Genomic DNA, 25,996 nt, shown 5'->3' with positions numbered 1-25,996 from the left:
CTGAATGAACAAGGTAAAAATTCAGGGGTAGAACCAGACAAATTTTGGGTCTGGCGGGGATTTGGTGGGGACCGGATCGAAGTTGCATTAGTTTGAGGCATGATCGGCGCGCAACGAACAGGCAGTAGACGCCGAGATCGCTGTTTTGACTCAACATTGCACCCAAACCAAGGAAGTTCGTATCCATCGATCAATAGTGCATCTCATCTGGCAAGGCATGGGATCCTCACCCCACTTCAGGCCGGCACCTCCCGGCACAACAAAAGGAGCATGGCAGCCTGATTTTTCTCTGTTGAACAATTTGTCGATTGATCTTCTGTCCAAGATCTGTCTCTCGCAACATGGGCAACACAACCAGTATAGCAGGGCGTGATTGCCTGATATCTGCCCTGGGAGGCAATTCAGCCCTTGCGGTTTTCCCAAACCAGCTTCTTTGGACTGCCGATGTCCACGAATACAACCTCAACCTCCCGGTTACTCCAGCCGCCATCACGTACCCGGAGACAGCAGAACAAATCGCCGGCATAGTCAAATGCGCCTCAGACTATGACTACAAAGTGCAGGCACGCAGTGGAGGCCACAGCTTTGGAAACTATGGTAGCATACCCTCAGCCAAATAGCCCCCTAGGCCATCTCCCACTAACAAGTACTCGACACAGGCCTCGGCGGAACAGACGGAGCGGTAGTAGTCGACATGAAACACTTCAACCAATTCTCCATGGACGACCAGACATACGAAGCAGTCATCGGACCCGGCACGACCTTGAATGACGTTGACATCGAACTCTACAACAACGGGAAACGAGCTATGGCGCACGGCGTTTGCCCAACCATCAAAACAGGCGGACACTTCACCATCGGCGGACTCGGCCCTACCGCGCGTCAATGGGGCCTTGCCCTAGACCACGTCGAAGAAGTCGAAGTGGTGCTGGCCAACTCGACCATCGTCCGGGCCTCTAATACTCAGAATCAGGATGTATTCTTCGCTGTCAAAGGCGCCGCAGCCGACTTTGGCATCGTGACCGAGTTCAAAGTTCGCACCGAGCCGGCCCCGGGTCTCGCGGTCCAGTACTCGTATACCTTCAACCTGGGCAGCACTGCCGAGAAAGCCCAATTCGTCAAGGACTGGCAGTCGTTCATCTCGGCGAAGAACCTCACCCGTCAGTTCTACAACAACATGGTCATTTTCGACGGGGACATCATCCTCGAGGGACTTTTCTTCGGCTCTAAGGAGCAGTACGATGCCTTAGGATTAGAAGACCACTTCGCGCCTAAGAATCCAGGCAACATCCTAGTTCTAACCGACTGGCTCGGCATGGTCGGGCACGCGCTGGAAGATACCATCCTCAAGCTAGTCGGCAACACCCCGACTTGGTTCTATGCCAAGTCCCTGGGATTCAGACAAGACACGTTGATTCCATCTGCCGGAATTGACGAGTTCTTCGAATACATCGCCAACCACACCGCCGGCACGCCAGCCTGGTTCGTCACTCTCAGTCTGGAAGGCGGAGCGATTAACGACGTCGCCGAAGACGCAACCGCGTACGCTCACAGAGACGTGCTCTTCTGGGTCCAGCTCTTCATGGTTAATCCCCTCGGCCCTATATTCGAGACGACGTACGAGTTCACCGATGGACTGTATGATGTGCTTGCGCGCGCGGTGCCAGAGAGCGTAGGACACGCATATCTGGGCTGTCCAGACCCAAGGATGGAGAATGCGCCGCAGAAGTATTGGCGAACGAATCTACCCCGGTTGCAGGAGTTGAAGGAGGAGTTGGATCCGAAGAATACGTTTCATCATCCACAGGGTGTTATTCCTGCTTAATACTCCTAATCATAGATGTATATACCCAAAATGATATTTAGATTTCGTGCCATGCATAGTAAATCTCCCACTCCTTTATTAAGACTGTAACATATCCCCTCCACATACCCCATTACTATGCCCCATGATCCCCATGATACCCATTCGGATGAAAATCCGGATGTCCCGGAATCCTCCCCGTAGCCTTATACTCCTCCTCGGGGAACGAAGGGCCCAGGGTCGGATGAATCAGGGTAGTTTCATCGAAGATATCGAATCGATGTTCCTCGGCCCATTTATCCACCTTGTTCCAGTTGGCGCATTCGTGCTCGATGACGAAGTTGGGTTTCGGGGCGCGATCATTCGGGTCCCATGTGAAGGTTAGGAGAGAGACGTCGGCTTTGCACATGATGTTTTGGCGGAGGTTGTCGATGCAGTGTTCTGCAGCTGTTAGTTACTATATCTACTGAGTATTTAGGATGGGGGATGTACCGATGTGAAGCGGGGTAGTGGGTTTTCCGACGTGGTAGTAGCTGTGGTAGACTACTTGGCGGAGGAATTTCTGGTTATTATAATTATTAGCTATGCTATGTATGGAATGAAAGTGGCAGAGTAGAATGGACTTACCAGGCAATGCAGCTGGTGGTATACATCTATTTCTGTCAGGGCACACCTATCCATCAGAGCTACACATAGGGTTTAAACATACCCGGAATGGCATAATACCCCCCCTTCTCATCATTTATCGGGACGGACGTGCGATTTATCTTCGCTAGATCTTCAGCCGTAACTCGGATATTCGAGTTGATGAATAACTGGTGCCATGCGTGATCCAGTTCTTCAGATGGGGCGCCCTTGAATGGATTTTCGCTCTCGATTGAGGCGTTGATGGTTTTGCGCTCGAGTTGTACGGCTTCCCATAATGGGGCTAGTGTGGTTCAATTCTGTTAATGGAACTCTAGTTAGGGTTGAGATTGGTGGGAGAGATAGGCTTACATGCGATAAGATGTGCAGGTTTACTGTCTTGATGGTTGATATTGCTTGTGGATCGGTACGTTGCTGCTAGGAATGCTGCGCCGTAGATAAGGGCTAGGATGAGGTGGAAGATTAGACTGCTCCATTGAAAAGGGGGTTGGCGTTGATGGTTCATGCAATGGTGGCCTTCGGTGAAGTGGTCTTTGAAGGACTCATCGCGATAGTCTTCTGAACTGTCAGATAATGGCAATCTCTCGGAGGAGGAAGAGGTGCTGTCGGTTCTGTCTCTTCTGAGGGCCATGTACATTGTGCTGAGCCTTGCGAGGGACATTTTTCTTAGGAATGTAGAGAGGAAGCGTTGTTGGGGTTATGGGTTGAAATGAGGGTTTGAGGGGAATGTGTGATCATCTACAAAGGGGAAGTTGGTAGGGTTCCAAGTCGATGTGTTGATGAAGAACCCATTATTGCATGTTTCCATAGAGTAATTGTGAAACATCCCCACCTTGACTGACTTCCCCGCAGGATCAAGATGCAGGCATGGGGCGAGGGGGGAGCTTGTACTACTCGAAACGCTGCTGCCAGTCTGAGGGTACACCGTTTATAACATATGGAGCTTCATGTATGGTCGGCTACCCCGCGCGCTAGAAATCTTTCTGCGCCTGCTTAGATGATGTGCAGATATTTCCTGGATGCTTAGACTAAGGACATGTCAGTTATCATGGGGGGGAAGCTTCACCATGTGTTTCGAAACGATGATGCATCCCCGCTGAACTATCGATGTCATGCAGCACAGTGTCACATACCTACACTTGATTCCTGGAAATCTGGGGCCACAACAGGGTAAGTATTGCCTTGCCAGTCGGTTCAGCAAAGTATACCTCATGTCCTATCCCCGGTTGTGAAGGGGAAAGACCCAATAGAGCGAATGTTGCCACAACAATACTATCACCGTCGATCCAAGCAACAATCTAACTTCTCTGCTGTACATCATCGTCATACATTTATTTACAAGTGATGACGACGTTCGGTTACTCGCCACATTCTACGCTCATATGACTGACTTTGGTGCAGTATTCTGACATGCCGTGCAAGTAGCCGGCTGTGTTGATCTATATAAAGGCTTTGAAATTCCTGTTGATGCCTTACCCACTAGACCAACCACACCAACCCACATACTGCTAGGTGCCAAAGAGCATACATCTTACATCTAGGCGAAAGATATCCCAAGCCAGCACGATGCATACTCCCAAAATTATACTGTCCTTGTGCATTGCCATCGGTATGGCTGCGGCCTTACCTGGTAAGTAGCTCACCAGCCCCCATGAGAAGATTCTGTATTGACATTCGCAGCCGTCGGATCTACCAACGGGCTAGACGGTGACTTGTATAACTACAAACGAGGTACTAGTGAGCTCGACGGGGATCTCTACAATTATAAGCGGGACAAGGCCGAGCTCGATGGCGACCTTTATAACTACAAGCGCAGCAATGCTGAACTAGACGGAGATCTTTACAACTACAAGCGTGGCGGGTATAAGCGGGACAACGCTGAACTCGATGGGGATCTCTACAACTACAAACGCAGCAAGGCTGAACTTGATGGAGACTTGTATAATTACAAGCGTGGCACTGCTGAGCTTGATGGGGATCTCTACAATTACTGAGTCTGCATTCTCTTTGCGCAATCTTTGGCATGTCATTCGGGGAGAGGAGAACAAACGCGAGTTACTCAGTTGACGATAAGTTTGAGAGTTTGAAGAGACTCCGGTTTTGATAATATTCCATCTTACAGCTGTTTGTGCAGCTCAATGACATATCTTGCAGTAGCTGTGATACAATACCCTAAACATGTCTCTACCCTAGCTTCCAATACCTTTGTCGAGTATCGGAAAAGGCATCCTTAGCATAGGCATTCAACTAACAAGTCAGATTACATAAAAGCTTATACATCACATCTCTCTTAAATTTGTGCTCGAGGTAGACAGTTTCGTAAAAGATGTACTCGTGACCTCCGAGCTGCACATATCGACAAGAGCCAGTCATAATTATAATCTACAAATCACTTTCTACCGTATCACAGGTCCATTACGCATTCTATTCTACCTCTTAAACCAACCAGAAAAGCAACTCACAACGGCATCAAATCCCTCACCCTCACCACCTCCCCCCTCCGCATAGACTCATTAGCCGCAATCCCCGTAGCAATAGACCACGCCCCATCAACATGCGTCGCAGCCCTACCCAGAGGATCCGCATCGGGAGTACCAAACAAATCTTTCAGCAGCTGGGGATCCCCACCCCCATGACCTCCCTGACCCGTCGGCACCTCAATCTCCACCGGTTTCTCAAACAAAGGCCTTAAAAGAATAGCCTGTCGTTCAAGAGCGCCCTCCAAAGCCTGCTCACCCCCGGAGTTAACATACGACTGCTCGACAACCTCCACCTCCAGCCGACCTTTACTCCCGGTGAAGTTCACCCGGAAGCCCTCCCAAGGCGCATACGCTGTGAGACTATACGTCATCACAGCTCCGGATTCATACCGTACCATCACACCCATCGTGTCCTCAATGCTGATGCCATCCCCGAACACGCTCTGATCACGATAATATCCGTCTTCCCACTCTGCATCCGCGTACATCCCTTTCAACTTCTCATTACCTTCCAGGTCCAGAGAGAACGGATCATCCCGAGCCACTTCACTCCCGCGAGAGCGCGAGTAGAATCTGGACTCGCCGCGTCGCTCAGCATTTTCTTTCCCGTAGAAGCGCAGATCTCCCATCGCAACGACCGTCTCCGGTCGAGTGCGGAGCCAGAAATTGACCAGGTCAAAATGATGCGTGGATTTATGCACCAGCAGACCCCCAGTATTTCTCTTATCGCGATGCCAGCGACGAAAGTAGTCCGCTCCATGGGAGGTGTTGAGCACCCATTCGAAATGCACGGCATTGATCTCGCCGATTGCCCCGCTGGCCAGCAGCTCCGCGATGCGTGTGTTATGCGGGGCGTAACGGTAGTTGAATGTCACTCGGACCTGGCGCTGGGTGCGGTCCACGGCGTCGAAGATCTGTCGACAACGCGGCGCGTCGATGGTCATGGGCTTCTCTGTGATGACGTTACAGCCCAGTTCCATGGCACGGACGATGTACTGGTGATGGGTGCGGTCGATGGTGGTGACGATCACCACGTCCGGACGGGTCTCCTCGATCATCCGGTCAAAGTCCCGCGCATTGTACGTCGGAATCGCAGCGTGGCCTAGCGATTGGATCTGCGAGTTGGCGTATGCCAGACGAGTGGAGTTGGTGTCGCAGAAAGCGACGAGTTGGGCGGTGCTGGGGAAGTCACGCACGATGGCTATGTAGAAGAACATGGCACGGCCACCGGTGCCGATGAGGGCGTATTTCTTCATTGTGTCGTTGGTTTGAAGTGACAATGTCTCATGAGCTTGGTGATCATGTTCATGAGGGGGATGATTGTAGCTGGTTTATATGCTGTCGGGACACACTCACCCGAAGCGCAGATCTGGTATCTCGCACGGACATCCCACTCCCCCCACGCAGCTTGATTGCCAGAGTTTTTCCATCAACCGGATGGAAGGCCGAAATGCGGGGAGACTGGGGTTGGAGATCCTGGGGTAATATGTTAGATCAGCCGACGAGGTTGATGGTGGGATAGCCGCGGTGGTTATCTGATCTGGCTGTGATTGATGGAAGTGAAGTGATTTTAGCCGGTTTATCCTGGCTGAGGGATATAAATTACATACTAGTCACCGAGTATCTATTCTGTTATTTGCAAGCAGGTACTCGCGATGGCTACCCGTGCAGAGGAATCCCATGATGCCATCACCGCCGTGGATGCCACGGCCCATGGCACAGGAAGAGAAAAGGCAGCGGACTTTCTAGCCACTGTCAAGGAGGAGGAGCGAACATTCAGTCCAGAAGAAGAAAAGCACGTCCTTAGACGCATTGATCTCCGTATCCTCCCTCTCTTGCTAGGAGCATACTTCTTCCAACAGCTGGACAAGTCGACGCTGTCTTATGTGTCCATCTTCGGCCTCGTCGAGGATGCGCATCTACACGGCCAGCAGTACTCATGGCTTGGATCGATTCTGTACCTTGCTCAACTAGTGGTGCAGCCACTTGCAGCCTTGCTACTTGTGAAGGCTCCTACCGGCAAAGTCATCGGAACAGCCGTGCTGTTATGGGGAAGCTCGCTGGCCATCATGGCGGCGTGCACGGACTTTCCCAGTCTACTAGGGCTACGGCTGACATTGGGGACATTTGAAGCTATGATCGGTGTGTCTTATATTATCCCATATACTTCGTCACGATGAACTGACGAAACAGCACCCTCATGTGTGGCCGTCACACAAATGTGGTGGCGCCGAGGCGAACAGACCCTTCGAACAGCGATATGGAACGCGATGAACGGGGTCACCTTCATAGTAATCCCCCTACCATCATCCTATACAAATTATCCTAATGATAACATCAGGTCGGTAGTCTCTTCACCTACGGCCTCGGCCACATCCACAGCGACAACCTCTACTCCTACCAAGTATGTCTCCCCACTATCCCCAATATGCCCATAATAACCCTCAAAACCACAGATAATCTTCATGTTCTGCGGCCTTCTCACCGTCGCCTACTCAACCCTAGTCCTCCTCTTCATGCCCGACTCCCCAATGGAAGCCAAATTCCTCTCCGGCCGCGAGAAAGTCATCGCCGTGGAACGTCTCCGGGCTAACCAAATGGGCATCATCTCGCGGGAGTGGCGATGGGATCACGTCTGGGAGACAGCATACGACGTGAAGACGTGGCTGTGGTTTTTTCTCATCGTGACTATCTCGTGCGTACATTCCCTCCCAACCTCCCCTATTCCACCATTATAATTAACCGGATGCAGAATCCCCAGCGGCGGCATCAGCACATTCGGCAACCTGATCATCAAATCCTTCGGCTACGGATCCTTCGAAACCATCCTGTTCAACATCCCTTTTGGCGTGATTCAAGTCATCGCCATCCTAGGCGGAGGATGGCTGGCTGCAAGGTTCCAGAGGAAGGGGCTAGTGATTGCCCTGTTTGCGGGGATTTCTGCCATCGGGACGTTGTTGATGATTGTTGTGCCGAGGGAGCAGAAGGGGGTGCTTTTGTTTGGGTATTATTTGGTATGCCCTCCCAACCCCTTCCATCCCTTCCTCATGGAGACGTAGTATATTGATGATGCATGTACAGGTCTCCTGCCTCGCGGCCATAACACCCCTCGTATATGCCTGGGAAGCGCAAAACACCGCCGGAGATACGAAGAGGAAATGTACGTCGGCTGTGGTGTTGATTGGGATGTGTGCGGGAAATGTAGGCCTCCCTTCCTCTACCCCCTTATAACTATAATTCATCCTAGAGTAAGGTTCATAGCTAAACGCAATTAATGGAATAGGTCATCGGCCCCCAACTCTACTCCACCTCCCAAGCACCGCTTTATCGACCAGGTCTTATATCGAATCTTATTTTGTTTGTGCTGGTAGCTGTTTTTGCTGTGTACGTCTAGACATCCTCCCTCTCTTCTTTCTATATGTGAAATGGCATTAGAGTCTAACTGACTCCGGCAGTCTCGCTAATCTATACCTCATATACCTGAATCGGAAACATGCACGACGGAGGACGGCATTGGGTAAGTCGGCGCGGATTGTGGATGAGTCTATGGGTAGGAAGAAGGCGGTGGAGCAGGGGAAGGTGGTTGAGGTGGAGGATGTGAGTGCCAATGTGGATGTCAATGTGACGGGGGAGAGGGCGGGTGTAGATGGTGATAAGGGATTTTCGGATACGACGGATTTGAGGAATGAGGATTTTATTTTTGTTTATTGAACAGGGAGTTTTCTTGGGTGGGATTGTTTTGGAAGGTTGTTTGATTATAGGTAGTTTTATTAAATATATGGTTTGGTAAATGAGGGTTAAGAAGGATCAGAAGACTTTGAGCTGTGAGGGTTAATATCTCCGATATGATTGTAGGTTGTTGATCACTCGTCATCCTCATCATCGTCCTCGTCTTCCTCATCATCATCGTCGTCGTCCTCATCGTCCTCGTCGTCATCCTCATCATCAGCAGCAGCGCTGCACTTCCCGCTATCACAGACCAAATCATCCGAGCAGTCATCCTCAGTAGAACAAATAGCGCCTGCAAAACATCAATATGAGCCATTGTATTCGTATCGACCGGAGCGTCCACGTACCTTCGCAATGTCCCTCCCAGGAACAGGTGGCCGTGGAGCCCGAAGGACTCGGCGTGCTGGCGGCGCTCGTAGCCAAGGTGGTCTGGGAGGGCACGCTGGCGCTGGCGCTGGAGCCAGAGCCAGAGCCGGACTTGGAGAGACCCAAGTTAGACGCGAGAGCTCCGACCAGCTTGTCGCCCATTGAGCGCAGGGTGCTGAAGTTGGTGATATAGTTCTTGTCCAGGGCACTGCTGGGGAGGACGGCGTCGTCGCCGGTGAAGACGATATCTGTTTCTATATTAGATAGCCCGATGTTAGGTCAGCGGGGTGTAGGGCTTACAGGTTACGTCTGCTTCGGCGTGTCCCTCGGCTCCGTTGAGATCGTCGTCTGGGAAGCAGGTGCGGGCCATGAGCCATGAGGCTTCGCCGGTTACCTCGGGGTCGTCGCCGTTGGAGTCACCCAGGATGCCGTAGTACATTTTGCCGTTGCTAAGGAGGTCAGTCAACATGATGGTTCAGAAAGTGAAGGGCAGACTCACCAGATCACTGCGGCAACGTTGTTACCCGGAAGCAAGTCCTCGTTGGCCGTGAGGAACTGGTCTGGGATGACAATCCAGGGTACTTCATAAGCGGACAGAGCTCCCCAGTTGGTCTCGGGTAGGCCATCCCCGTTACCCTTGCACTTGTAGTCTATGCCATCACAGTCGACATCCATGTCGGCTACCCAGCTGAGAGCGGCACCCTGTAGTCATTAGCGAGGGTTCTGCCACCCATCGGAGGGAGGTAGCAACATACCTGGTTGAACTTGACCCAATCGCTATGGATAGTCGACTTGGGAGAGTTTTTGTCCGTATTGACAGGATAGGTAGCCTTGGATGGTACAGAGCTCGCCTTCGCTGCAGCGGACTGCAGGGCTGCGACAGGCAGGGTCGTGGCCGCGGCAAAGTAGCTAGCCGGGGGTCCATTAGTCGGGCTGTTGTACTTGGAGCCATCCACGGACTGGGCTTTGACGGAGCCCGCGAGAGCGAGGAGTGCAAGACCGGCGGTGGTTTTGAATGCCATGATGAGAAGTGGTCGTGGGTGATGATAGAAGCGAACCAGGTAGATAAGGAACGATGAGAGGGAAGATGATGGTGATGATAGCAATGGTCGAGGCGAGCAGGCAATTTATATCTTCATCGTCGAGGTAGATGGTCTCGCTTCACATCATGTCCATTCACTTGTTATCGAGAGAGTTGAGGTCTGGTGGAGCTTGGCCCCCAAGTCGAGTCGGAGCGAGCTTGTCGATGGAGATCCGATGTCTCGTCACTGTGTCATCAGCGGGGGGTTAATGTTGAGCATCGCGTTGAGAGCTGTTGAGAAATCTTCTTATTTCTCTTTTTATTTTCTTAGCTTCACGTTTGATGAGTGATGTTTCTACAGCTAAAAACGGGTTATTCACAGGACAGGTGGTGATTGCCACGCTGAGCAGATGATGCTATCCCCGTTGACCTGCGACCGTTTCTCATGCACTGTTAGACCCTGATCCCATGCTCTGCAGGGACCAAAGTCAAAACGAAGCACTAATGACTAAAGAAGACCCTGAATGGTGTTTAGCGATCCAGGGTACGAGGATGGAAGAAGCGTTTCAGCCCTTCCAGCCCGCAGGAATCCGGGAAGGAATGGGAATACGACCTGGGGGCCTTGGGGGCGGCCACAGGCGAGGTTTTGATATGGAGTCGGAAACCCTTTCCATATATTTTGTATGTCATACAATGGGATTGTGAAGGTGGAGGATCGCCATAGGATCGCCAGTGACCGTTGTTGAGGTTAATTATAGAGATAGGGTGGTTTGACAGTGAGACGGCCCCCGACCGGATCATCTTCAGTGCCCGAAGTGGAAGGTGATTTCATGAGTGACCTGTGTTCATTTCGAGACCTATGTTCATTTCATATGAGGTCAACGAAGGGGTAAATTGACATTCAATCGCTGGTGAATACTATGCGGATAATTCCGCGTCCCTTGACGATTAAGATCCATCGGACAATATGGCTGCCTTGCACCCACCCTTCCTTGCTTCTGGGAGTCCAGTGAGAATGAACCGTGCCATAGACAATGACAGAAACATTCTTTGGATTCATAATTGATGTGTCAGTCTTCAGAAGTGTACGGAAACAATTCCCGACCGTGAGATTGGAGAATGGTTCGACCGATCGAGCTGACAAGATCGTGAAATAAGGGCTGACAGCCCTGAGGGGAGGGTATAAAGGCGGCCATGCGTCATGCCTCGAATATTCCAAGGAAATCTAGGCACAACGTACCTGAGAGGCCAATGCTGAATGCCACTAGGGTTAAATTAAGAAGCTACGGGTTCTGAGTGAGATGGACAGGCACATCTGGGCATGGAACCGACTCCACGAGGCCATTTTCTACGACTAAAGGGCGACTTTGCACGGTCGCGTGCGGTTTCTACTTTTTAAATCGCCTTGTATCAGGCACCACTCAGGGGGATGAAGTGGTGTAGACAACTCACCGGTGCCAACGCAGGTACAGGAATTGAGCCCTGACCGGAAGAGATGGGAAGATGGGAAGTGGAGGATGGGACGATCTTTGCTGGATGCGTGTCTCTCAGGGACCGACGAGATCCGTTGTTTAGTCACAAAGTCAAGTAACCTCGGGTCAGATCTCGATCCCACCCAGCCATGTGCCTTTTGTCTTTTTTGTAACCCTCACAATGAAATTTTCACCATCGCAACCATGTTCCGAGGGTTGCAAGATCAATTCCTGGAGTTAAATAGGTAGATCTAAAATCTGTCAGGTTGCACCAGATCTGCCTGTATGTACTACTCTTCCACATCTCTGCAATTGGAAACACCAACACTACTACCATGATGACTATGTATGGCAGTGCAACAGTTGGGGTCGGGTTTCAGCCTCTACGGGACAAAACACAATCCTCCGGGGCCAAATATTCTCCCCCCCCTCCCCGGGATTGATGCTGGCAGGCAGGTTGGGATTGCCTCAATGTTGCTTGCGTTGATGTGGTGTGATGATGGTGCAGGAAGAGATGCTCGGCAGATGACCTGTCTGGTGATAACCAGACGATGTGATCAGTGCTGAGCAGGGGAATTTACCCTGTAGATGAATCAATCCATAGTAACTAATTAGCATCAACCACTACTGTAGGAACCCCTGGGTGTGCCTGGACCGTTCCTGCATGGATGTTCTGCCCGACCGCGTCAGCCGGTTGGGGCCAAACATGGAAAACCCGTTCATCCAAGAAGGAAAGGATTGCTGATTATTTTCCCGTCAACCAACACCAAAACCTAACTTGGTACGGTCAAAGCCCGGCCTGGATGTCACCCCCCCAAAATCGAAAGAAAAGTGACCTCCCTGAAAAGCCCCCGCTGAGGGGGGAAGAGGGGGAACCCGTGCCGGAATCCATCATGGACGCTGGCAAGGCAATATCCACAAAATGGATCAAAGGACAAGAAAAAGAGAATCAGGGGGGCATAAGGAGAAGGGCTAGAAGCAACTCTCCCCACTCTGCCAGTTACTATCCATTCAAACCAGTTAAATCAGTTAATTACCGTTGAAATGAAATGGGTGTTTATTTTTATGAAGAACAAGCATCGGCCCTAAGAATAGCTTGCTATTTTTATCCTGTTACTATTGGATAGTTAGTCTTGATTGTGCCTCTGTGATTTGCCACTCGGCTGCCGGGGTGTCAATTTCGTGGCTGTCCCTGGATCCAACCAGCATTCGCCAAGGTCACCAGAGCTCCACTGCGCTCTTTTGTCATCCCGGCGGGGACATTCCTGATTGGACCATGTGGCAGCCACAACTCCACTCTCTCCCAGTGGTGGAGTGGAGTCCAACTCAGGCACGAGTCTCTCCCATTGGCTACAAGATTTACTGACGGGGCGGCCGAATTTCCGGGTTCAGGCCAATCTGGTCGGGCCTCGAGTCTAGAATGTCTCGGTTGCCTCCCTTAGTTTCCTTTCCCTTGTCGTCTCTCTCTCTTTTCCCCTCATACATCTTACTTCTTCTCCTCTTCTCCTCTTCCTCTCTCTCTCTTTTCCTCTTCAATCCTCTCTCTCTCTCCAACTCAGAACTCGGTTTATTCCTTGTTCATTCCATTCTTTCTCTTACACTCCCTCCATCGCTCTCAGCTTTCTGTGTAGCGTCTCACTCTCTTTTCCACCTTACCCACTCTTTATAATCCCTTACGTTCTTTTTCACGACCGTCACCATGCTCTCCAAGATGCAGCTCGCCCAGCTGGCCGCTTTCGCCATGACCCTGGCCACCTCCGAGGCCGCCTACCAGGGTTTCAACTACGGCAACAAGTTCTCCGATGAGAGCTCCAAGTTCCAGGCCGACTTCGAGGCCGAGTTCAAGGCCGCCAAGAACCTCAAGACCACCTCCGGCTTCACCTCCGCCCGTCTCTACACCATGATCGTACGTCTGCCCCAGATGACAATGGATCTCATATAATGATTGCGCATCTGCTAACTGCCCCATAGCAAGCCTACTCCACCAGCGATGTCATCGAGGCCATCCCCGCCGCCATTGCCCAGGATACTTCCCTTCTGCTCGGTCTCTGGGCCTCCGGTGGTGGCATGGACAACGAAATCACCGCCCTGAAGACCGCCATCTCCCAGTACGGTGAGGAGCTCGGCAAGCTCGTCGTCGGTATCTCCGTCGGCAGTGAGGATCTCTACCGCAACTCCGTCGAGGGTGTCGAGGCCGATGCCGGTGTCGGTGTCAACCCCGACGAGCTTGTCGCCTACATCAAGGAGGTCCGCTCCGTCATCTCCGGTACCGCCCTCGCCGACGTCTCCATCGGTCACGTCGACACCTGGGACTCCTGGACCAACAGCTCCAACTCTGCCGTCGTCGAGGCCGTCGACTGGCTGGGCTTTGACGGCTACCCCTTCTTCCAGAGCAGCATGGCCAACTCCATCGACAACGCCAAGTCCCTCTTCGAGGAGTCCGTCGAGAAGACCAAGGCTGTCGCCGGTGACAAGGAGGTCTGGATCACTGAGACTGGTTGGCCCGTCAGCGGTGACTCCGAGGGTGATGCTGTCGCCAACATCGCCAATGCTAAGAAGTTCTGGGACGAGGTCGGCTGCCCTCTCTTCGGTAACGTCAACACCTGGTGGTACATCCTGCAGGATGCCTCCCCCACCACCCCCAACCCCAGCTTCGGTATCGTCGGCAGCGAGCTCTCCACCACCCCCCTGTTCGACCTGTCCTGCAAGAACTCCACCACTTCCTCCTCGTCCGCCGTTGTCTCTGCTGCTGCCTCTTCCGCCGCCGGTAGCAAGGCTGTCGGTTCCTCCTCCGGTGCTCAGGCCTCTGCTACCCCCAGCTTCACTGTTGGCCGCCCCGGCGTGAACGGCACTGTCTTCGGTAACGGCACCTACCCCCTCCGCCCCAGCGGTTCCGCCTCTGCTCGTCCCTCTGCCGGTGCCATCTCCAGCGGCTCTGGCTCCGGCTCCAGCGGTTCGGGCAGCTCTGGTAGCACCGGCACCTCGGCCACCTCCGGCCAGTCCTCCACCTCCGGCTCTGCGGCCGCTGGCTCTTCCTCCCCCGCTGCCTTCAGCGGTGCCAGCACCCTCTCCGGCTCCGTCTTCGGTGCCGTTGTGGCCGTCTTCATGACCCTGGCTGCTTTGTAAGGAAATGAACGGATGACACGGGTTTCCCTCCCCGCCACCCTCGTCTCTTGGTGATAGGAGTTCTCTCGTTTTTGGGTAGCCCCGATTTTGTGTTCCGGTGTTCTTTTCGGTCGACCTTCACTTCTTGATACATATTTTTTCCATCAAAACTATTTTTTGCTTGCCATGGTTGGCCCGGATGATAGACAAATGTTAATTTAGACTTGAGCTCTTTCCATCCAGCTGCATGATCAAGCGCATTGCAATCGACCGAATTGTGGGTTTGTAGATATATTTTATAACAGGTTACCAGCCTACCAACCTCAGTAATTCCCTCGACAGCCCGTATGCATCGTAGTTCTGAGCATGCTCCATAAGCGCAGTTACTGCCGAGTGCATCTATGTCCCGATTGTTCCCATGGGGTGCCAGCTTTGCATTCCGTATAGTATCAGGTGACCCTTCTTGCTGTTGGACCCCTTGCTGGTCTGCTTCCTTGCGGTGATGCGAAAGACATCATACTTAGCAAATGTTCAATATATGCCTGAACTGGCGAAATATTTCGATGATAGACCGACAGTCTTTACTGGTTACTTCCTTTGACGACTAGAACTGGATGACGAGTTCAATTCGGCTTCAAGTAGTAGTAGTAGTTCAACTTGTTCGCTAAGTTCGTGAATAGATAATGCCGGATACCCATATATATATTTCTGACTTGAACGGTATCTTACCTATTAAAATTCGCTACCGGTGGCTCTGTTTGATTATTAGTATTAGGTATATTCACAAATCAACACAATACACCACGATTCTACTGCTAATATATAGTTCACGAGTTTCTATGTGTTCTAGAACTTCCTGGCCATTATCATGGTTTGAACCTCCGGTTTTCTGCAGGGTTCAACCAGTGTCCCGATCAGGAATAGTCAGGGTGCAGAAATGGTCCTTCCTAGTTGGGAGGCGGTGTGACAGACATCTTCTCCATTTCCAGTGTAACATCTTCTTCAAAAGATTGTCTGATTGCAACACTTGTTGCATCGGGCCATCTCGGGGCCCGCTGGGTGATTCTTTTCCCTGCATCGCATCTACTTGAATGGAATTGTGGTAGTTAAAACTCTGGCAAGGTACCATCCATCCATGGCTGTTCCGTCCACGGTTCCCCGTAGAATATCTGCCTGAGGCCAAATGTCTGTCTGTGCGAGTCACGTGCTGACAGCGTCTCCTCCAGTCATTCTCTCCCTTGCAGCTTTGTCCCCCCACAAACATACTTTTCATTAGACTAGACTATTCCAGAATACCCCTGTGGGCCTGGACGCATCATCCCACCATATCCCTACTATGTTGTACGCTATAGGAACCCTGCTTGCAATTGTCCCAAAGGGTGCAGACTGCAGATTTCAGATCAGAACAAGGGATACCGCTTACCGCCTCGCTCGTCAATTATTCTACTAGTGAACAAGTTCACCAGAATTCATGGTGTTCTCGCCTTATCCTGTGATGCCGCATCTGAGAGGAGAAGCCGTTGTGACCTGTATGCAGCAGCAGCAGCAGTAGCAGCAGCAGCAGCGTTATCTGATCCAATAGTAGTGATTCTGCTGAGGATCTACTGCAACCAACGGACACAATGGATTGACTGCTTTCGAACCAGCATTGTCTGGTTCACAATACAATTGCAACGAGTTGTCCCACAACAGACCATGGTCTGGCTGCTACCTAGGCCTCCTCTAGCCGGTCTGGTCGTCATGCCCGTTGCCATTGAATACATTCAGTCTGAGTAGGAATAGGTACACTGTCTGGGATATCTTCTGGGAGCCATGGCATGCAACAAGACAGCAGGGTGGGCTCATCCTATGTACCCATTCCAATCCGATAACCGGACCATACCTAGTTGCCTACTTTGTGCATCTTGCAACCCTCATCCTCGTACGACTGCAGTTCCTGACCTGCCCACAGCCCCTAGCTCGTATAACCCAAACATCGATGGATACTGCTTGAGTAATTGATTAGGAGCTTCAAGGTCTCCGATCATCCCATTGATCACTGGATTGGCCGACTGTCTTTGTTGGGCAACCTCACCCGACCTGATTCGGAGATTAGAGTGTAGGGCATGTTCTCAGTGCCTGGAAACATGCAGTTCTGGAGAGGAACCGAGTAGCCACTGCCGAGAATCTTCCTGAAAAGCGGGAGGGTGCAGCGGAGACTTTCACCTTTGCGGAAGATGATCGCCGCCAGCCGCGTTAGCCCGTTTCAACGCTCTTCTTCTGGTGGACCAGCTTTAAGCTTAATCCCCCAGTCATGCCAACTGCTGAGACCCGATCTCGTTATCATCAGTTGCAGAACCTGTACCTGCAGGGCCTCGTCATCCTTGATCCATTCTTTATTTCTTCTCGCCAGGCAGCACCCAAACCTTGCCACTTTCAGGTTCATCGGCCGGATCAGTTCTCTCGGTTGCATCCGAACCGGCGGACGACCGCATCCTCAATCAAGATGGCTGTTTCCAATGCTTCGTGGGTGGGGTAGATTACGTTGCTTGCAATAGTTGCAGAACCATTCAATTATTCTCTCAGACGTATATAATGGCTACGGTATCCCTGCTGCAGTCAATTTTCTACTCAACCAGTCCCTCCTTCAGTCTCTCCTTTACCTTTGGTCAGTCGTTCATTATGTCCAAGTTCCTCCTTTGGACCGTCTCCGCGGCGGCCCTCGCGCGCGCCGCGACTCTCGAGCAGGTCTGTACCGTTGCTCACGCAAAGGCCGCCGTGCCCGCATCCGGCCTGGTGCAGGGTGTGGTCACCAACCCTTCCAGTGTCACTGCGGTTCCCGTCTACAATGAATCCACCTCTGGATCCGACTACTACCCGGCCGGAACCTACGATTACTGCAATATCACCATGACTTATTCTCATGCCGGCAAGGATGACAGCGTCCTGCTGCAATTCTGGATGCCCACTCCTGATGACTTCCAGAACCGCTGGGTGTCCACCGGTGGCTTTGGCTTTGCCATCAACGTTGCCTCCAACGTGCCTGCTGGTCTTCCCTACGGTGCCGTCGCCGGCCGGACCGACGGTGGCTTTGGCAGCTTCGACACCCAGTTCTCCTCTGTGTACCCCTTGGTGAATGGTACCGCCAACTACGATGCCCTGTACATGTTCGGCTACCAGGCCCACCATGAGATGTCCTCCATCGGCAAGGCGTTCACCAAGAACTTCTACAGCATGTCGGACAAGCTCTATGCCTACTACCAGGGTTGCTCCGAGGGTGGTCGTGAAGGCTGGAGTCAGGTGCAGCGCTTCCCCGAGGAGTGGGATGGTGCCGTCATTGGTGCTCCTGCCATCCGTTATGGCCAGCAGCAGGTGAACCACCTGGTGCCTCAGGTCGTGGAGCAGACCCTCGACTACTACCCTGAGAACTGCGAGTTCTCCGAGATGGTGACCCTGATCATTGACGCCTGCGATGAACTCGATGGCCGCAAGGACGGCGTCATCGGCCGCACAGATCTGTGCCAGCTCAACTTCGACCTCAAGTCCACCATCGGTAAGCCTTACGCCTGCAACGCCACCACCAGCATGGGTGTGACCACCCCGGCCCAGAACGGCACCATCACGGCGGAGGGTGTGCGCGTCGCTCAGACCATCCTGGACGGATTGAAGGACTCTCAGGGTCGTCAGGCCTACTTCTGGTACCGCATTGGTTCGGAGTTCACCGATGCAGAGACCACCTACGACTCGACCACCGGCACCTACGGTATCGACATCTCCGAGCTCGGTGGTGAGTGGGTGACTCACGGACTGCAGCTGCTGGATCTTGACAACCTCTCGACTCTGGACAACGTCACCTACGACACCCTGCGTGACTGGATGCTCGAGGGCCTCCAGCGCTACGAGGATGTCCTGCAGACCACCTGGCCCGACCTGTCCCGCTTCCAGGCTGCAGGCGGCAAGGTCATCCACTACCACGGTGAATCGGACAACAGCATCCCTCCCGCGTCTTCGGTGCGCTACTTCGAGTCTGTCCGCGACACCATGTTCCCCAACAAGACCTACAACGCCTCGGTTGAAGCCTTGAACGAGTTCTACCGTCTGTACCTGGTTCCCGGTGCCTCCCACTGCAACACCAACTCTCTGCAGCCCAACGGACCTTACCCCCAGAACTCTCTCGGCGACCTGATGAACTGGGTCGAGAAGGGCATTGAGCCGGTGACTCTGAACGGCACCGTGCTGAGCGGCGATCTCGAGGGAGAGGAGCAGAAGATCTGCTCGTGGCCTCTGCGTCCTCTGTGGAAGAACAACGGCACGGAGATGGAGTGCGTGTACGACCAGAAGTCGATTGACACATGGTTGTATGATCTGGATGCGTATGACATTCCGATCTATTAGCCTGTATCTTCTGTGAAACGCCCCTTCCTGTACATTTGTACATTAGTGTGAACATAATACCAAGGCTAGACGCCATACACCCACCGCCCGATCCATCAAACTCTACCCTTATAGAACCAAAGTAGACCCCAACCAGGTAACAAATAATAAACTTCCGACCATCGGCTGATCCCGTAGGCAACAACATCATAATGACTCCCCACCACAAGCTTATCCCCACCTCAACCAACACCTAACCCATACCTACATCTACACCATCAACTTCACAAATAACAACCACCATGAAAATCATCATCATCGGCGCCGGCATCTCCGGCTGCGCCGCATACCTCACCCTCCGAAAACACCTCCCCCCACCACCCCCCTCATCACCTCCCCAAGACCACGAATTCACCATCTACGAAGCATACCCCAGCACCAGCTCCCCCAACCCCACAAACAAAATAACCATAGGCGGCGGCCTCGGCATCGCCCCCAACGGCCTGCGCGTCCTCGAACGCCTCGACGAGAGCATCCTCCGCGACGCCGTCAGCAGCGGCTACATGCTCGACCACACCAACCTGAAAGATAAGCACGGGAAGACACTAATCCAACTACCGTCATCCTCATCATCCAGCGGCAGCAGAGACAGCAGCGGAAGTAGTGAAAGTACTGGGGACAGAAGCAAAGCACTCCACCTCCTCGGCACAAGCCGGCACAACTTCTGGCTCTCCCTGCGCAGGCGCATCCCGGAGAACATCATCGTGTATAATAAGCGTGTAGCGAGAGTGATTTCCCATCCTACCCAGCGGAATATGGTTACTTTCGTGGATGGGAGTGAACCTGTGTATGCGGATTTGGTGGTCGGGGCGGATGGGTTAAGGAGTGTGGTTCGACAGAGTATATTTGATGGTGGTGGGGAGGGGTTGGGTGGGCCGAGATATGAGTATAGACCCTACTCTACATATCGATCCCATATAATGAAGTTCATATACTAATATGAATGAAAGAGGCCTCATCGGCATCGGTGGCTTCCTTCCCACACACACCATCCCACCAACCATCACCACATCTATAAAACCCGGCTCCCTAAACCTCCACTTCAGCGGGACAGGCTTCTTCGGGTACTTCTACGCCACTAGCTCATCTGCATCCCCGACTCGCTTCTCAGCATATCATGTTTCTGAGCCGGGGGATACCTTGGTTTGGTGGACTACCTACTCAACACCTACATCTACATCCACCCCTCCTCCCGATGGGAGGGATGTAGATGTGGATGATGTTAAATCCCAATTAAAATCGAGATTCTCCACCTGGACTGACCCCCTCGTACTTCACATCATCAACTCCGTCGAGGTGCAGACCATGTGGCCTACCTTCACTACGCCTGAGCTTCCGACGTGGGAGAGGGAGGGCGTGGTGTTGGTGGGGGATGCGGCGCATGCGTTGCCGTCGACGTCGGGCCAGGGGGCGAGTCAGGCGTTGGAGGATGTGGAGGCGTTGGCGAGGTTGGTGGGGCATGAGGTTGGGGTTTGGTATATGGAGGAGCAGATGAGGGGTGGTGGTGGTGGGATTGGGGTTGAGGGGGAGAAGAGGGCGATTCAGATGGCATGTAAGAGGTATGTGGAGATGAGGATGCCCAGGGTGAAGCGGATTTTGGATACGGCGAGGGGAATGCAGAATAGTAAGAGGGATATGGGCGGGTGGGGGGAGTGGGTGATGTATTGGGTTATGTGGGTTTTGGGTATGTCTATCTACTTCCTGGGTTGTTGATGTGAGAGAGAGAGGAACATGCTAATGTGGGTAGGGTTCTTTCCTGGGTTGGTTGCGAGGCAGCAGCAGGAGGTGTTTGATTATGATTTGCCCGCGGAGGTGGAGAGGGTGTTGGATCAAGGATTGTAGTATCATTCGTCGTATATAGTATCAGGCCGCAACTCTCTCCTCATGAACACTATTCACCTTCTTCTCTTCGAGCCGCTTCTCTTCATCCTCTTCCCTCTCCACCGGCCCATCGAAAATTACCGCCACCTGCTCCAACGAGTATCCCTTCGTCTCCGGATAGAATAAAAATGCAGTCACTGCAAACAGCACCAGCACCACAATAAACACAATGTAATACCGCCACCCAATCGCGTCCAGAGCAATCGGATTCACAAATGTATTGAAGAACATGCCGATAATCGTCGCCACCCAGGTCACGGTCAGACCGCGGGATCGTAGTCGGTACGGCCAGATTTCGCAGGGGTAAGAGGTTAAGAATGGTGTCCTAGACCACATTAGCATAAACACGAAGTTACTGTTGCTGCTGGTGGTACTAACAAAGCAATGCAGTATCCTGAAAAGTAGATAAAAAGGAACGGGATCACAGCAGCCCCCGTGGCCGAGTTGTTAGTGGTCTGGAAAGACCCCGAGAGCGCCGTCACCAGCACGTAGCTGACGAACATGATGCCCGCCGAAGAAAGGAACAGTGGACGGCGACCAAAGTTATCGATCAGGAACGCTCCTAAAATAGCAAAGATGAGATCCCACATCTGCAGACAGGCCGAGATGAGTGTCTGGTCACGGACAGTGGTAATTCCGATCGAGTCCAAGATGAGCGACAGGTAATACGAGATCACTCCGTTGCCGGTCCACTGCGCGAATAGTCCCAAAGTAATAGAGATCATCAGGCGCCATCGGTTTCCCGGAGTCTTCACCATCTCTATGTAGCTGCCACTGCTGTGGGCTTCTTGCTCCGCTTGGATGGTCGAAGTGATCTCGGAGAATTCATATGCCACAAGGGGAGAGCTCTCGTCGCCGGCAGCGTGGTAGCGCGTAAGGATTGCCCGAGCCTCCTCGTTGCGGCCTACCGAGATCAGCCAGCGAGGGCTTTCCGGGGCCAGAAGGAACCCCGGTAATCCAACAACAGGCACTAGGGCCTGGAGGACAGAAGGGAGTCGCCAAGCCCAGGAAGAGTTGTAGGTACGAGAGGCAAAGACGACCCAAGCAGCGACCGTCCCACCGACATACCATCCAGACATGAACAGCGAGTTGAAAATGCTGCGGTGAGTCGGGTAAGCAACCTCGTTGATGAGCAAAGGAACGGCATTGCCGAACAGGGCAGACGCGCCTCCCAGAAAGAGACGAGCAAGCATAAACGCAGTTGCATTGGGGGCAGCAGTCTGGAGAGCACAGCCCAGCGTCAAGAAGAGGTATCCGAGGTAGACGCCTGGCTTGCGCCCATATCGATTGGCAATCCAGGATGCACTCGGGTAACCAATGCCGCAGCCAAGCCAGTAGATGGCATTCAGCCATCCCAGTTTTGCTCCGGTAGGATTGTTCATAAAGGCTTTCCACTGGTCCAAGGCTTCAAGACCGTTCATGAGAGAGCCGTCAAAGCCATTGGCGGATGAGAACATAACCAATGAAAGGATGATGAAGTTGAGTCGCACCAAGTGAGGCTGCTTGTACCATGCAGGGCCTGAAGGGAGGACCGCTGCGAGGTAATCTTCTCCTGCATGCTTGCTCGATGTGTCTGCTTTGCTGATGCCCATTGTGAGTTTCGACGTTTGACGAAGACAGTAAACCCGGCATAGGCAAACCGAGGAAGCGCAGGCTATTTCAAGGATGGCCTGAGAGGCGCCGATATGTCGGCGGTTTATTCCTTCCCACCCCGCTAGCTACGTCTCGTGTGGCTTTTCTGGAACACGACGGCTGCTGAACGAAGCCGCTGATGCTATTAGCGAACTTGTACCCTGCACATAATCCGGAACCAAGCCATGTCAAAACCGCCAATCGTAGCGAGGCGGCTATACCCATACCCATGACGCGAAAGACGCTGGACGGCTCATCATGGTGCTTAACCCACAGACGCACGGTTATCTGGGAAACGGCAACGAGGACAGTGTGGAGAACTGGGGGAAGTTGGGGTAGGGCAACGGCAAAGAGTCGGGGAAGAACAGACGGAGAAACGGAGAAAAGGAGAAACGGAGAATTAGAGGAGCTCTGAAGCCAGTCAAATGGGACTGGATGGCCGTTGAAGAATCAATCAGAACTCGCGGAGCTGGTGGAGCTGGCCCGTCGACCCAGAGATCACCCCATCCATGCTGGTATCGGTCGGCACTGTGCGAGCTCCCGTGTACTCCTCCGAAGACGCACTGCGATGTCCATCCGCACGTTTGCGAGAACATAATTAGTTGGTGCGCCCAGGGCTCGACAAGATGGAGGTGGAAATCAGTGAGCATCTGTCTCAGCTCCCGACAAACCATCCCAAACCACACGCTGTAGCAGACTGCACGCATCATGTCTTGCGTACATGCAGCTGCCGAGATGGACAAGTCCTTTGTTCAAATCGCAAACGCCGATATTGAGGAGCTCATCAAGCAACTGACCCTAGATGAGAAAGTTGCTCTGCTAACGGGTATGCCCGCGATGCACCGCTTCCTAAATATGATCAAAAGCTGACTGCTTCTGGCTAGGTGACGATTTCTGGCACACCGTTCCAATCCCCCGGCTCGGGATCCCGTCGATTCGCCTATCCGATGGCCCGAATGGTGTTCGTGGCACCCGCTTCTTTGGCAGCGTGCCAGCAGCTTGTCTGCCCTGCGGTACGGCCATTGGAGCGACATTTGATAAAGATCTCGCTGTGCGGGTTGGCCATCTGCTAGCGGCAGAGGCCAAGGCCAAAGGCGCTCATGTTGTCCTTGGCCCGACCATAAACATCCAGCGAGGTCCTCTGGGAGGGCGGGGGTTCGAGTCGTTTTCTGAGGACCCGCTGTTGTCAGGAATTATAGCAGGTCATTATTGCAAAGGCTTGAAGGAGGAGAACATCGTTGCAACTCTCAAACACTTCGTATGCAATGACCAGGAACATGAGCGAATGGCTGTCAATTCCATTCTCACCGACCGGGCGCTGAGGGAGATCTACCTTCTGCCATTCATGATCGCGATTTCCCTGGGAAAGCCCGAAGCCATCATGACGGCATACAACAAAGTGAACGGGCTTCATGCATCGGAGAGTCCAACACTTCTTCAAGACATCTTACGTGAAGAATGGGGCTGGGAGGGTCTATTGATGAGCGACTGGTAAGATTCCGTAATTGTGACCACGCTTGTATAACCATTTTCGTCGCTGACTCGCTGGCAGGTTTGGAACATATAGCACATCCGAGGCCATCAACGCCGGACTCGATCTCGAAATGCCAGGGCCGACAAGATGGCGCGGCAGTGCTCTGTCACATGCCATCACTGCAAACAAGATTCGCATGGCGACGGTAAATGCCCGTGTTCGCGCTGTGCTGCGTCTGGTCCAGCAAGCCAGCCGATCGGGTATTCCTGAGCGTGCCCCGGAGTTGCAGCTGAACCGTGCCGAGGATAGACGGCTACTCAGGAAGATCGCCTCAGAGGCAGTTGTCCTCCTCAAGAATGATGACTGCATTCTGCCTCTGGACAAGACCAAGAAAATAGCCATCATCGGTCCTAATTCCAAGATTGCTACCTACTGTGGAGGGGGAAGTGCAGCGCTCAATCCTTACCAAGCTGTAACTCCCTTTGAGGGAATATCGAACTCAGCTTCCGGCGGCGTGGAGTTCGCCCAGGGGATATATGGACACCAAAACCAGCCCTTGCTGGGAGAGCGCCTGCGGACTCAGGATGGCCTCACTGGATTTACCTTGAGAATCTTCAATGACCCTCCCACCGTAGAGAACAGAGTACCACTCGAGGAACGACACGAGACGGACTCGATGGTCTTCTTCCTTGATTACAACCGCCCAGAGCTGCAACCCGTGTGGTTTGCAGACGCAGAGGGATACTTTGTCCCGGAGAAATCCGGCCTATACGATTTTGGTCTTTGTGTGCAAGGGACGGGCAAGCTATATGTGGATGGAAACCTATTAGTCAATAACGCTGATGTACAAAGGCCGGGGTCCAGCTTCCTCGGGAGCGGCACCATGGAAGAAAGAGGCACATTGGAGCTCACGGCCGGTCGACAGTACAAGATCCATGTGCAGTGGGGATGTGCTAAAACCAGCACGTTCAAGGTCCCCGGGGTAGTTGACTTTGGTCACGGTGGCTTCCGGTTCGGCGCCTGCAGGCAGCTCTCACCTTCTACAGGCATCGAAGAGGCAGTGCAGCTGGCTGCATCGGTTGATCAAGTCGTACTCGTGGCTGGACTGAGTGCAGAATGGGAATCAGAGGGCGAGGATCGCACGAACATGAGCCTGCCACCACATACAGATGAGTTGATATCTCGGGTACTTGAGGTGAATCCAGACACTGTTGTCGTTCTGCAAAGCGGAACTCCCGTAGAGATGCCCTGGATTCAGAAGGCAAAGGCAGTGATACACGCCTGGTATGGCGGTAACGAAACTGGCAATGGCCTTGCGGATGTCGTCTTCGGCGACGTGAACCCGGTAAGTCCTTCATTCCAGCTGGCCTGGCACTGCTAACTCATTCGGATGTCTTAGTCTGGCAAACTTCCACTCACGTTCCCCCGCCACGTCAAACACAACCCCACCTATTTCAACTATCGATCAGAGGGCGGTAGAGTCCTATATGGTGAGGACGTATATGTCGGTTACCGGTTTTATGACGAGGCTGAGGTCGATCCGCTATTCCCTTTCGGCCATGGTCTCTCGTACACAACATTCGAACTATCGGGGCTGTCCCTCGAAAGGGAGGCATGTTCACTGCAAGCCACATGCACGTTGCGTAACACCGGATCCAGGGCTGGAGCGGAGGTGATACAGCTGTATGTCGCCCCGGTCTCGCCGCCAATCAAGCGGCCACTGAAGGAGCTAAAGGAATTCCGGAAAGTCTGGTTAGAGCCAGGTGCGGAAGAGGTGGTGCAGATTCCGCTGGATCTTGTCCGCGCGACAAGCTTCTGGGATGAGAAGAGCAGTAGCTGGTGCAGCCACAGTGGCACATATCAAATCATGCTTGGAACCAGTAGCCGTGGGACGTACTTGGAGGAGTCCATTGAATTAAGTGAGACCACTTTCTGGTCGGGACTCTGAGCGGGGCTGGATAGCAAGAAATAGCA

The 25,996-nt window shown here is 52.8% G+C and overlaps 11 protein-coding genes across 11 annotated transcripts; 7 read left to right on the top strand and 4 right to left on the bottom strand.

The window, feature by feature from the left end:
- Positions 1–303: 303 nt before the first annotated feature.
- BO79DRAFT_269657 (FAD-binding oxidoreductase) lies at positions 304–1,825 on the top strand (the record flags this gene model as incomplete). Its single annotated transcript, XM_025687224.1, has 2 exons — positions 304–597; positions 660–1,825. Exons 1-2 carry the CDS (start codon positions 342–344, stop codon positions 1,823–1,825), a joined length of 1,422 nt encoding a protein of 473 aa, XP_025538053.1. The 5' UTR covers positions 304–341.
- Positions 1,826–1,940: 115 nt separating this feature from the next.
- On the bottom strand, positions 1,941–3,080 carry BO79DRAFT_151544 (oxidase ustYa family protein; the record flags this gene model as incomplete). Its single annotated transcript, XM_025678651.1, has 3 exons — positions 1,941–2,251; positions 2,514–2,732; positions 2,801–3,080. The coding sequence occupies 3 exons, from the start codon at positions 3,078–3,080 to the stop codon at positions 1,941–1,943; spliced, it is 810 nt and encodes a 269-aa protein (XP_025538052.1).
- Positions 3,081–4,015: 935 nt separating this feature from the next.
- On the top strand, positions 4,016–4,443 carry BO79DRAFT_219274 (uncharacterized protein; the record flags this gene model as incomplete). Its single annotated transcript, XM_025683449.1, has 2 exons — positions 4,016–4,079; positions 4,130–4,443. The coding sequence occupies 2 exons, from the start codon at positions 4,016–4,018 to the stop codon at positions 4,441–4,443; spliced, it is 378 nt and encodes a 125-aa protein (XP_025538051.1).
- A 464-nt stretch (positions 4,444–4,907) lies between these two features.
- On the bottom strand, positions 4,908–6,185 carry BO79DRAFT_151866 (Gfo/Idh/MocA family protein; the record flags this gene model as incomplete). Its single annotated transcript, XM_025678666.1, has 1 exon — positions 4,908–6,185. One exon carries the CDS (start codon positions 6,183–6,185, stop codon positions 4,908–4,910), a length of 1,278 nt encoding a protein of 425 aa, XP_025538050.1.
- Positions 6,186–6,584: 399 nt separating this feature from the next.
- BO79DRAFT_151771 (putative MFS transporter) lies at positions 6,585–8,640 on the top strand (the record flags this gene model as incomplete). Its single annotated transcript, XM_025678663.1, has 8 exons — positions 6,585–7,071; positions 7,123–7,220; positions 7,271–7,333; positions 7,386–7,624; positions 7,682–7,943; positions 8,011–8,130; positions 8,213–8,313; positions 8,385–8,640. 8 exons carry the CDS (start codon positions 6,585–6,587, stop codon positions 8,638–8,640), a joined length of 1,626 nt encoding a protein of 541 aa, XP_025538049.1.
- Positions 8,641–8,770: 130 nt separating this feature from the next.
- On the bottom strand, positions 8,771–10,046 carry BO79DRAFT_269651 (glycoside hydrolase family 75 protein; the record flags this gene model as incomplete). The annotated part of the gene is made up of 5 exons (XM_025687223.1): positions 8,771–8,950; positions 9,006–9,272; positions 9,325–9,473; positions 9,524–9,726; positions 9,780–10,046. The coding sequence occupies 5 exons, from the start codon at positions 10,044–10,046 to the stop codon at positions 8,793–8,795; spliced, it is 1,044 nt and encodes a 347-aa protein (XP_025538048.1). The 3' UTR covers positions 8,771–8,792.
- Positions 10,047–13,071: 3,025 nt separating this feature from the next.
- Positions 13,072–14,935, top strand: bgt2 (GPI-anchored beta-1,3-endoglucanase EglC). Its single transcript, XM_025681304.1, has 2 exons — positions 13,072–13,423; positions 13,489–14,935. The coding sequence occupies exons 1-2, from the start codon at positions 13,217–13,219 to the stop codon at positions 14,641–14,643; spliced, it is 1,362 nt and encodes a 453-aa protein (XP_025538047.1). The 5' UTR covers positions 13,072–13,216; the 3' UTR covers positions 14,644–14,935.
- Positions 14,936–17,283: 2,348 nt separating this feature from the next.
- On the top strand, positions 17,284–18,996 carry BO79DRAFT_269649 (tannase; the record flags this gene model as incomplete). The annotated part of the gene is made up of 1 exon (XM_025687222.1): positions 17,284–18,996. One exon carries the CDS (start codon positions 17,284–17,286, stop codon positions 18,994–18,996), a length of 1,713 nt encoding a protein of 570 aa, XP_025538046.1.
- Positions 18,997–19,238: 242 nt separating this feature from the next.
- Positions 19,239–21,234, top strand: BO79DRAFT_176110 (FAD-dependent oxidoreductase). The gene is made up of 3 exons (XM_025679835.1): positions 19,239–19,921; positions 19,986–20,719; positions 20,783–21,234. The coding sequence occupies exons 1-3, from the start codon at positions 19,278–19,280 to the stop codon at positions 20,875–20,877; spliced, it is 1,473 nt and encodes a 490-aa protein (XP_025538045.1). The 5' UTR covers positions 19,239–19,277; the 3' UTR covers positions 20,878–21,234.
- On the bottom strand, positions 20,899–22,629 carry BO79DRAFT_197844 (sugar transporter; the record flags this gene model as incomplete). The annotated part of the gene is made up of 2 exons (XM_025681303.1): positions 21,295–22,629; positions 20,899–21,241 (listed from the first exon to the last, which is right to left on the bottom strand). The coding sequence occupies exons 1-2, from the start codon at positions 22,506–22,508 to the stop codon at positions 20,899–20,901; spliced, it is 1,557 nt and encodes a 518-aa protein (XP_025538044.1). The 5' UTR covers positions 22,509–22,629.
- A 488-nt stretch (positions 22,630–23,117) lies between these two features.
- On the top strand, positions 23,118–25,970 carry BO79DRAFT_197841 (beta-glucosidase H; the record flags this gene model as incomplete). Its single annotated transcript, XM_025681302.1, has 4 exons — positions 23,118–23,374; positions 23,433–24,039; positions 24,101–25,367; positions 25,422–25,970. Exons 1-4 carry the CDS (start codon positions 23,257–23,259, stop codon positions 25,968–25,970), a joined length of 2,541 nt encoding a protein of 846 aa, XP_025538043.1. The 5' UTR covers positions 23,118–23,256.
- Positions 25,971–25,996: the final 26 nt, after the last annotated feature.

Source organism: Aspergillus costaricaensis, assembly GCF_003184835.1.
Source record: "Aspergillus costaricaensis CBS 115574 unplaced genomic scaffold BO79scaffold_22, whole genome shotgun sequence".
NCBI classification, from domain to species: Eukaryota; Fungi; Ascomycota; class Eurotiomycetes; order Eurotiales; family Aspergillaceae; genus Aspergillus; species Aspergillus costaricensis.
The sequence above is the reverse complement of the archived record's forward strand: the minus strand, read 5'-3'. Positions and strand labels throughout refer to the sequence as shown.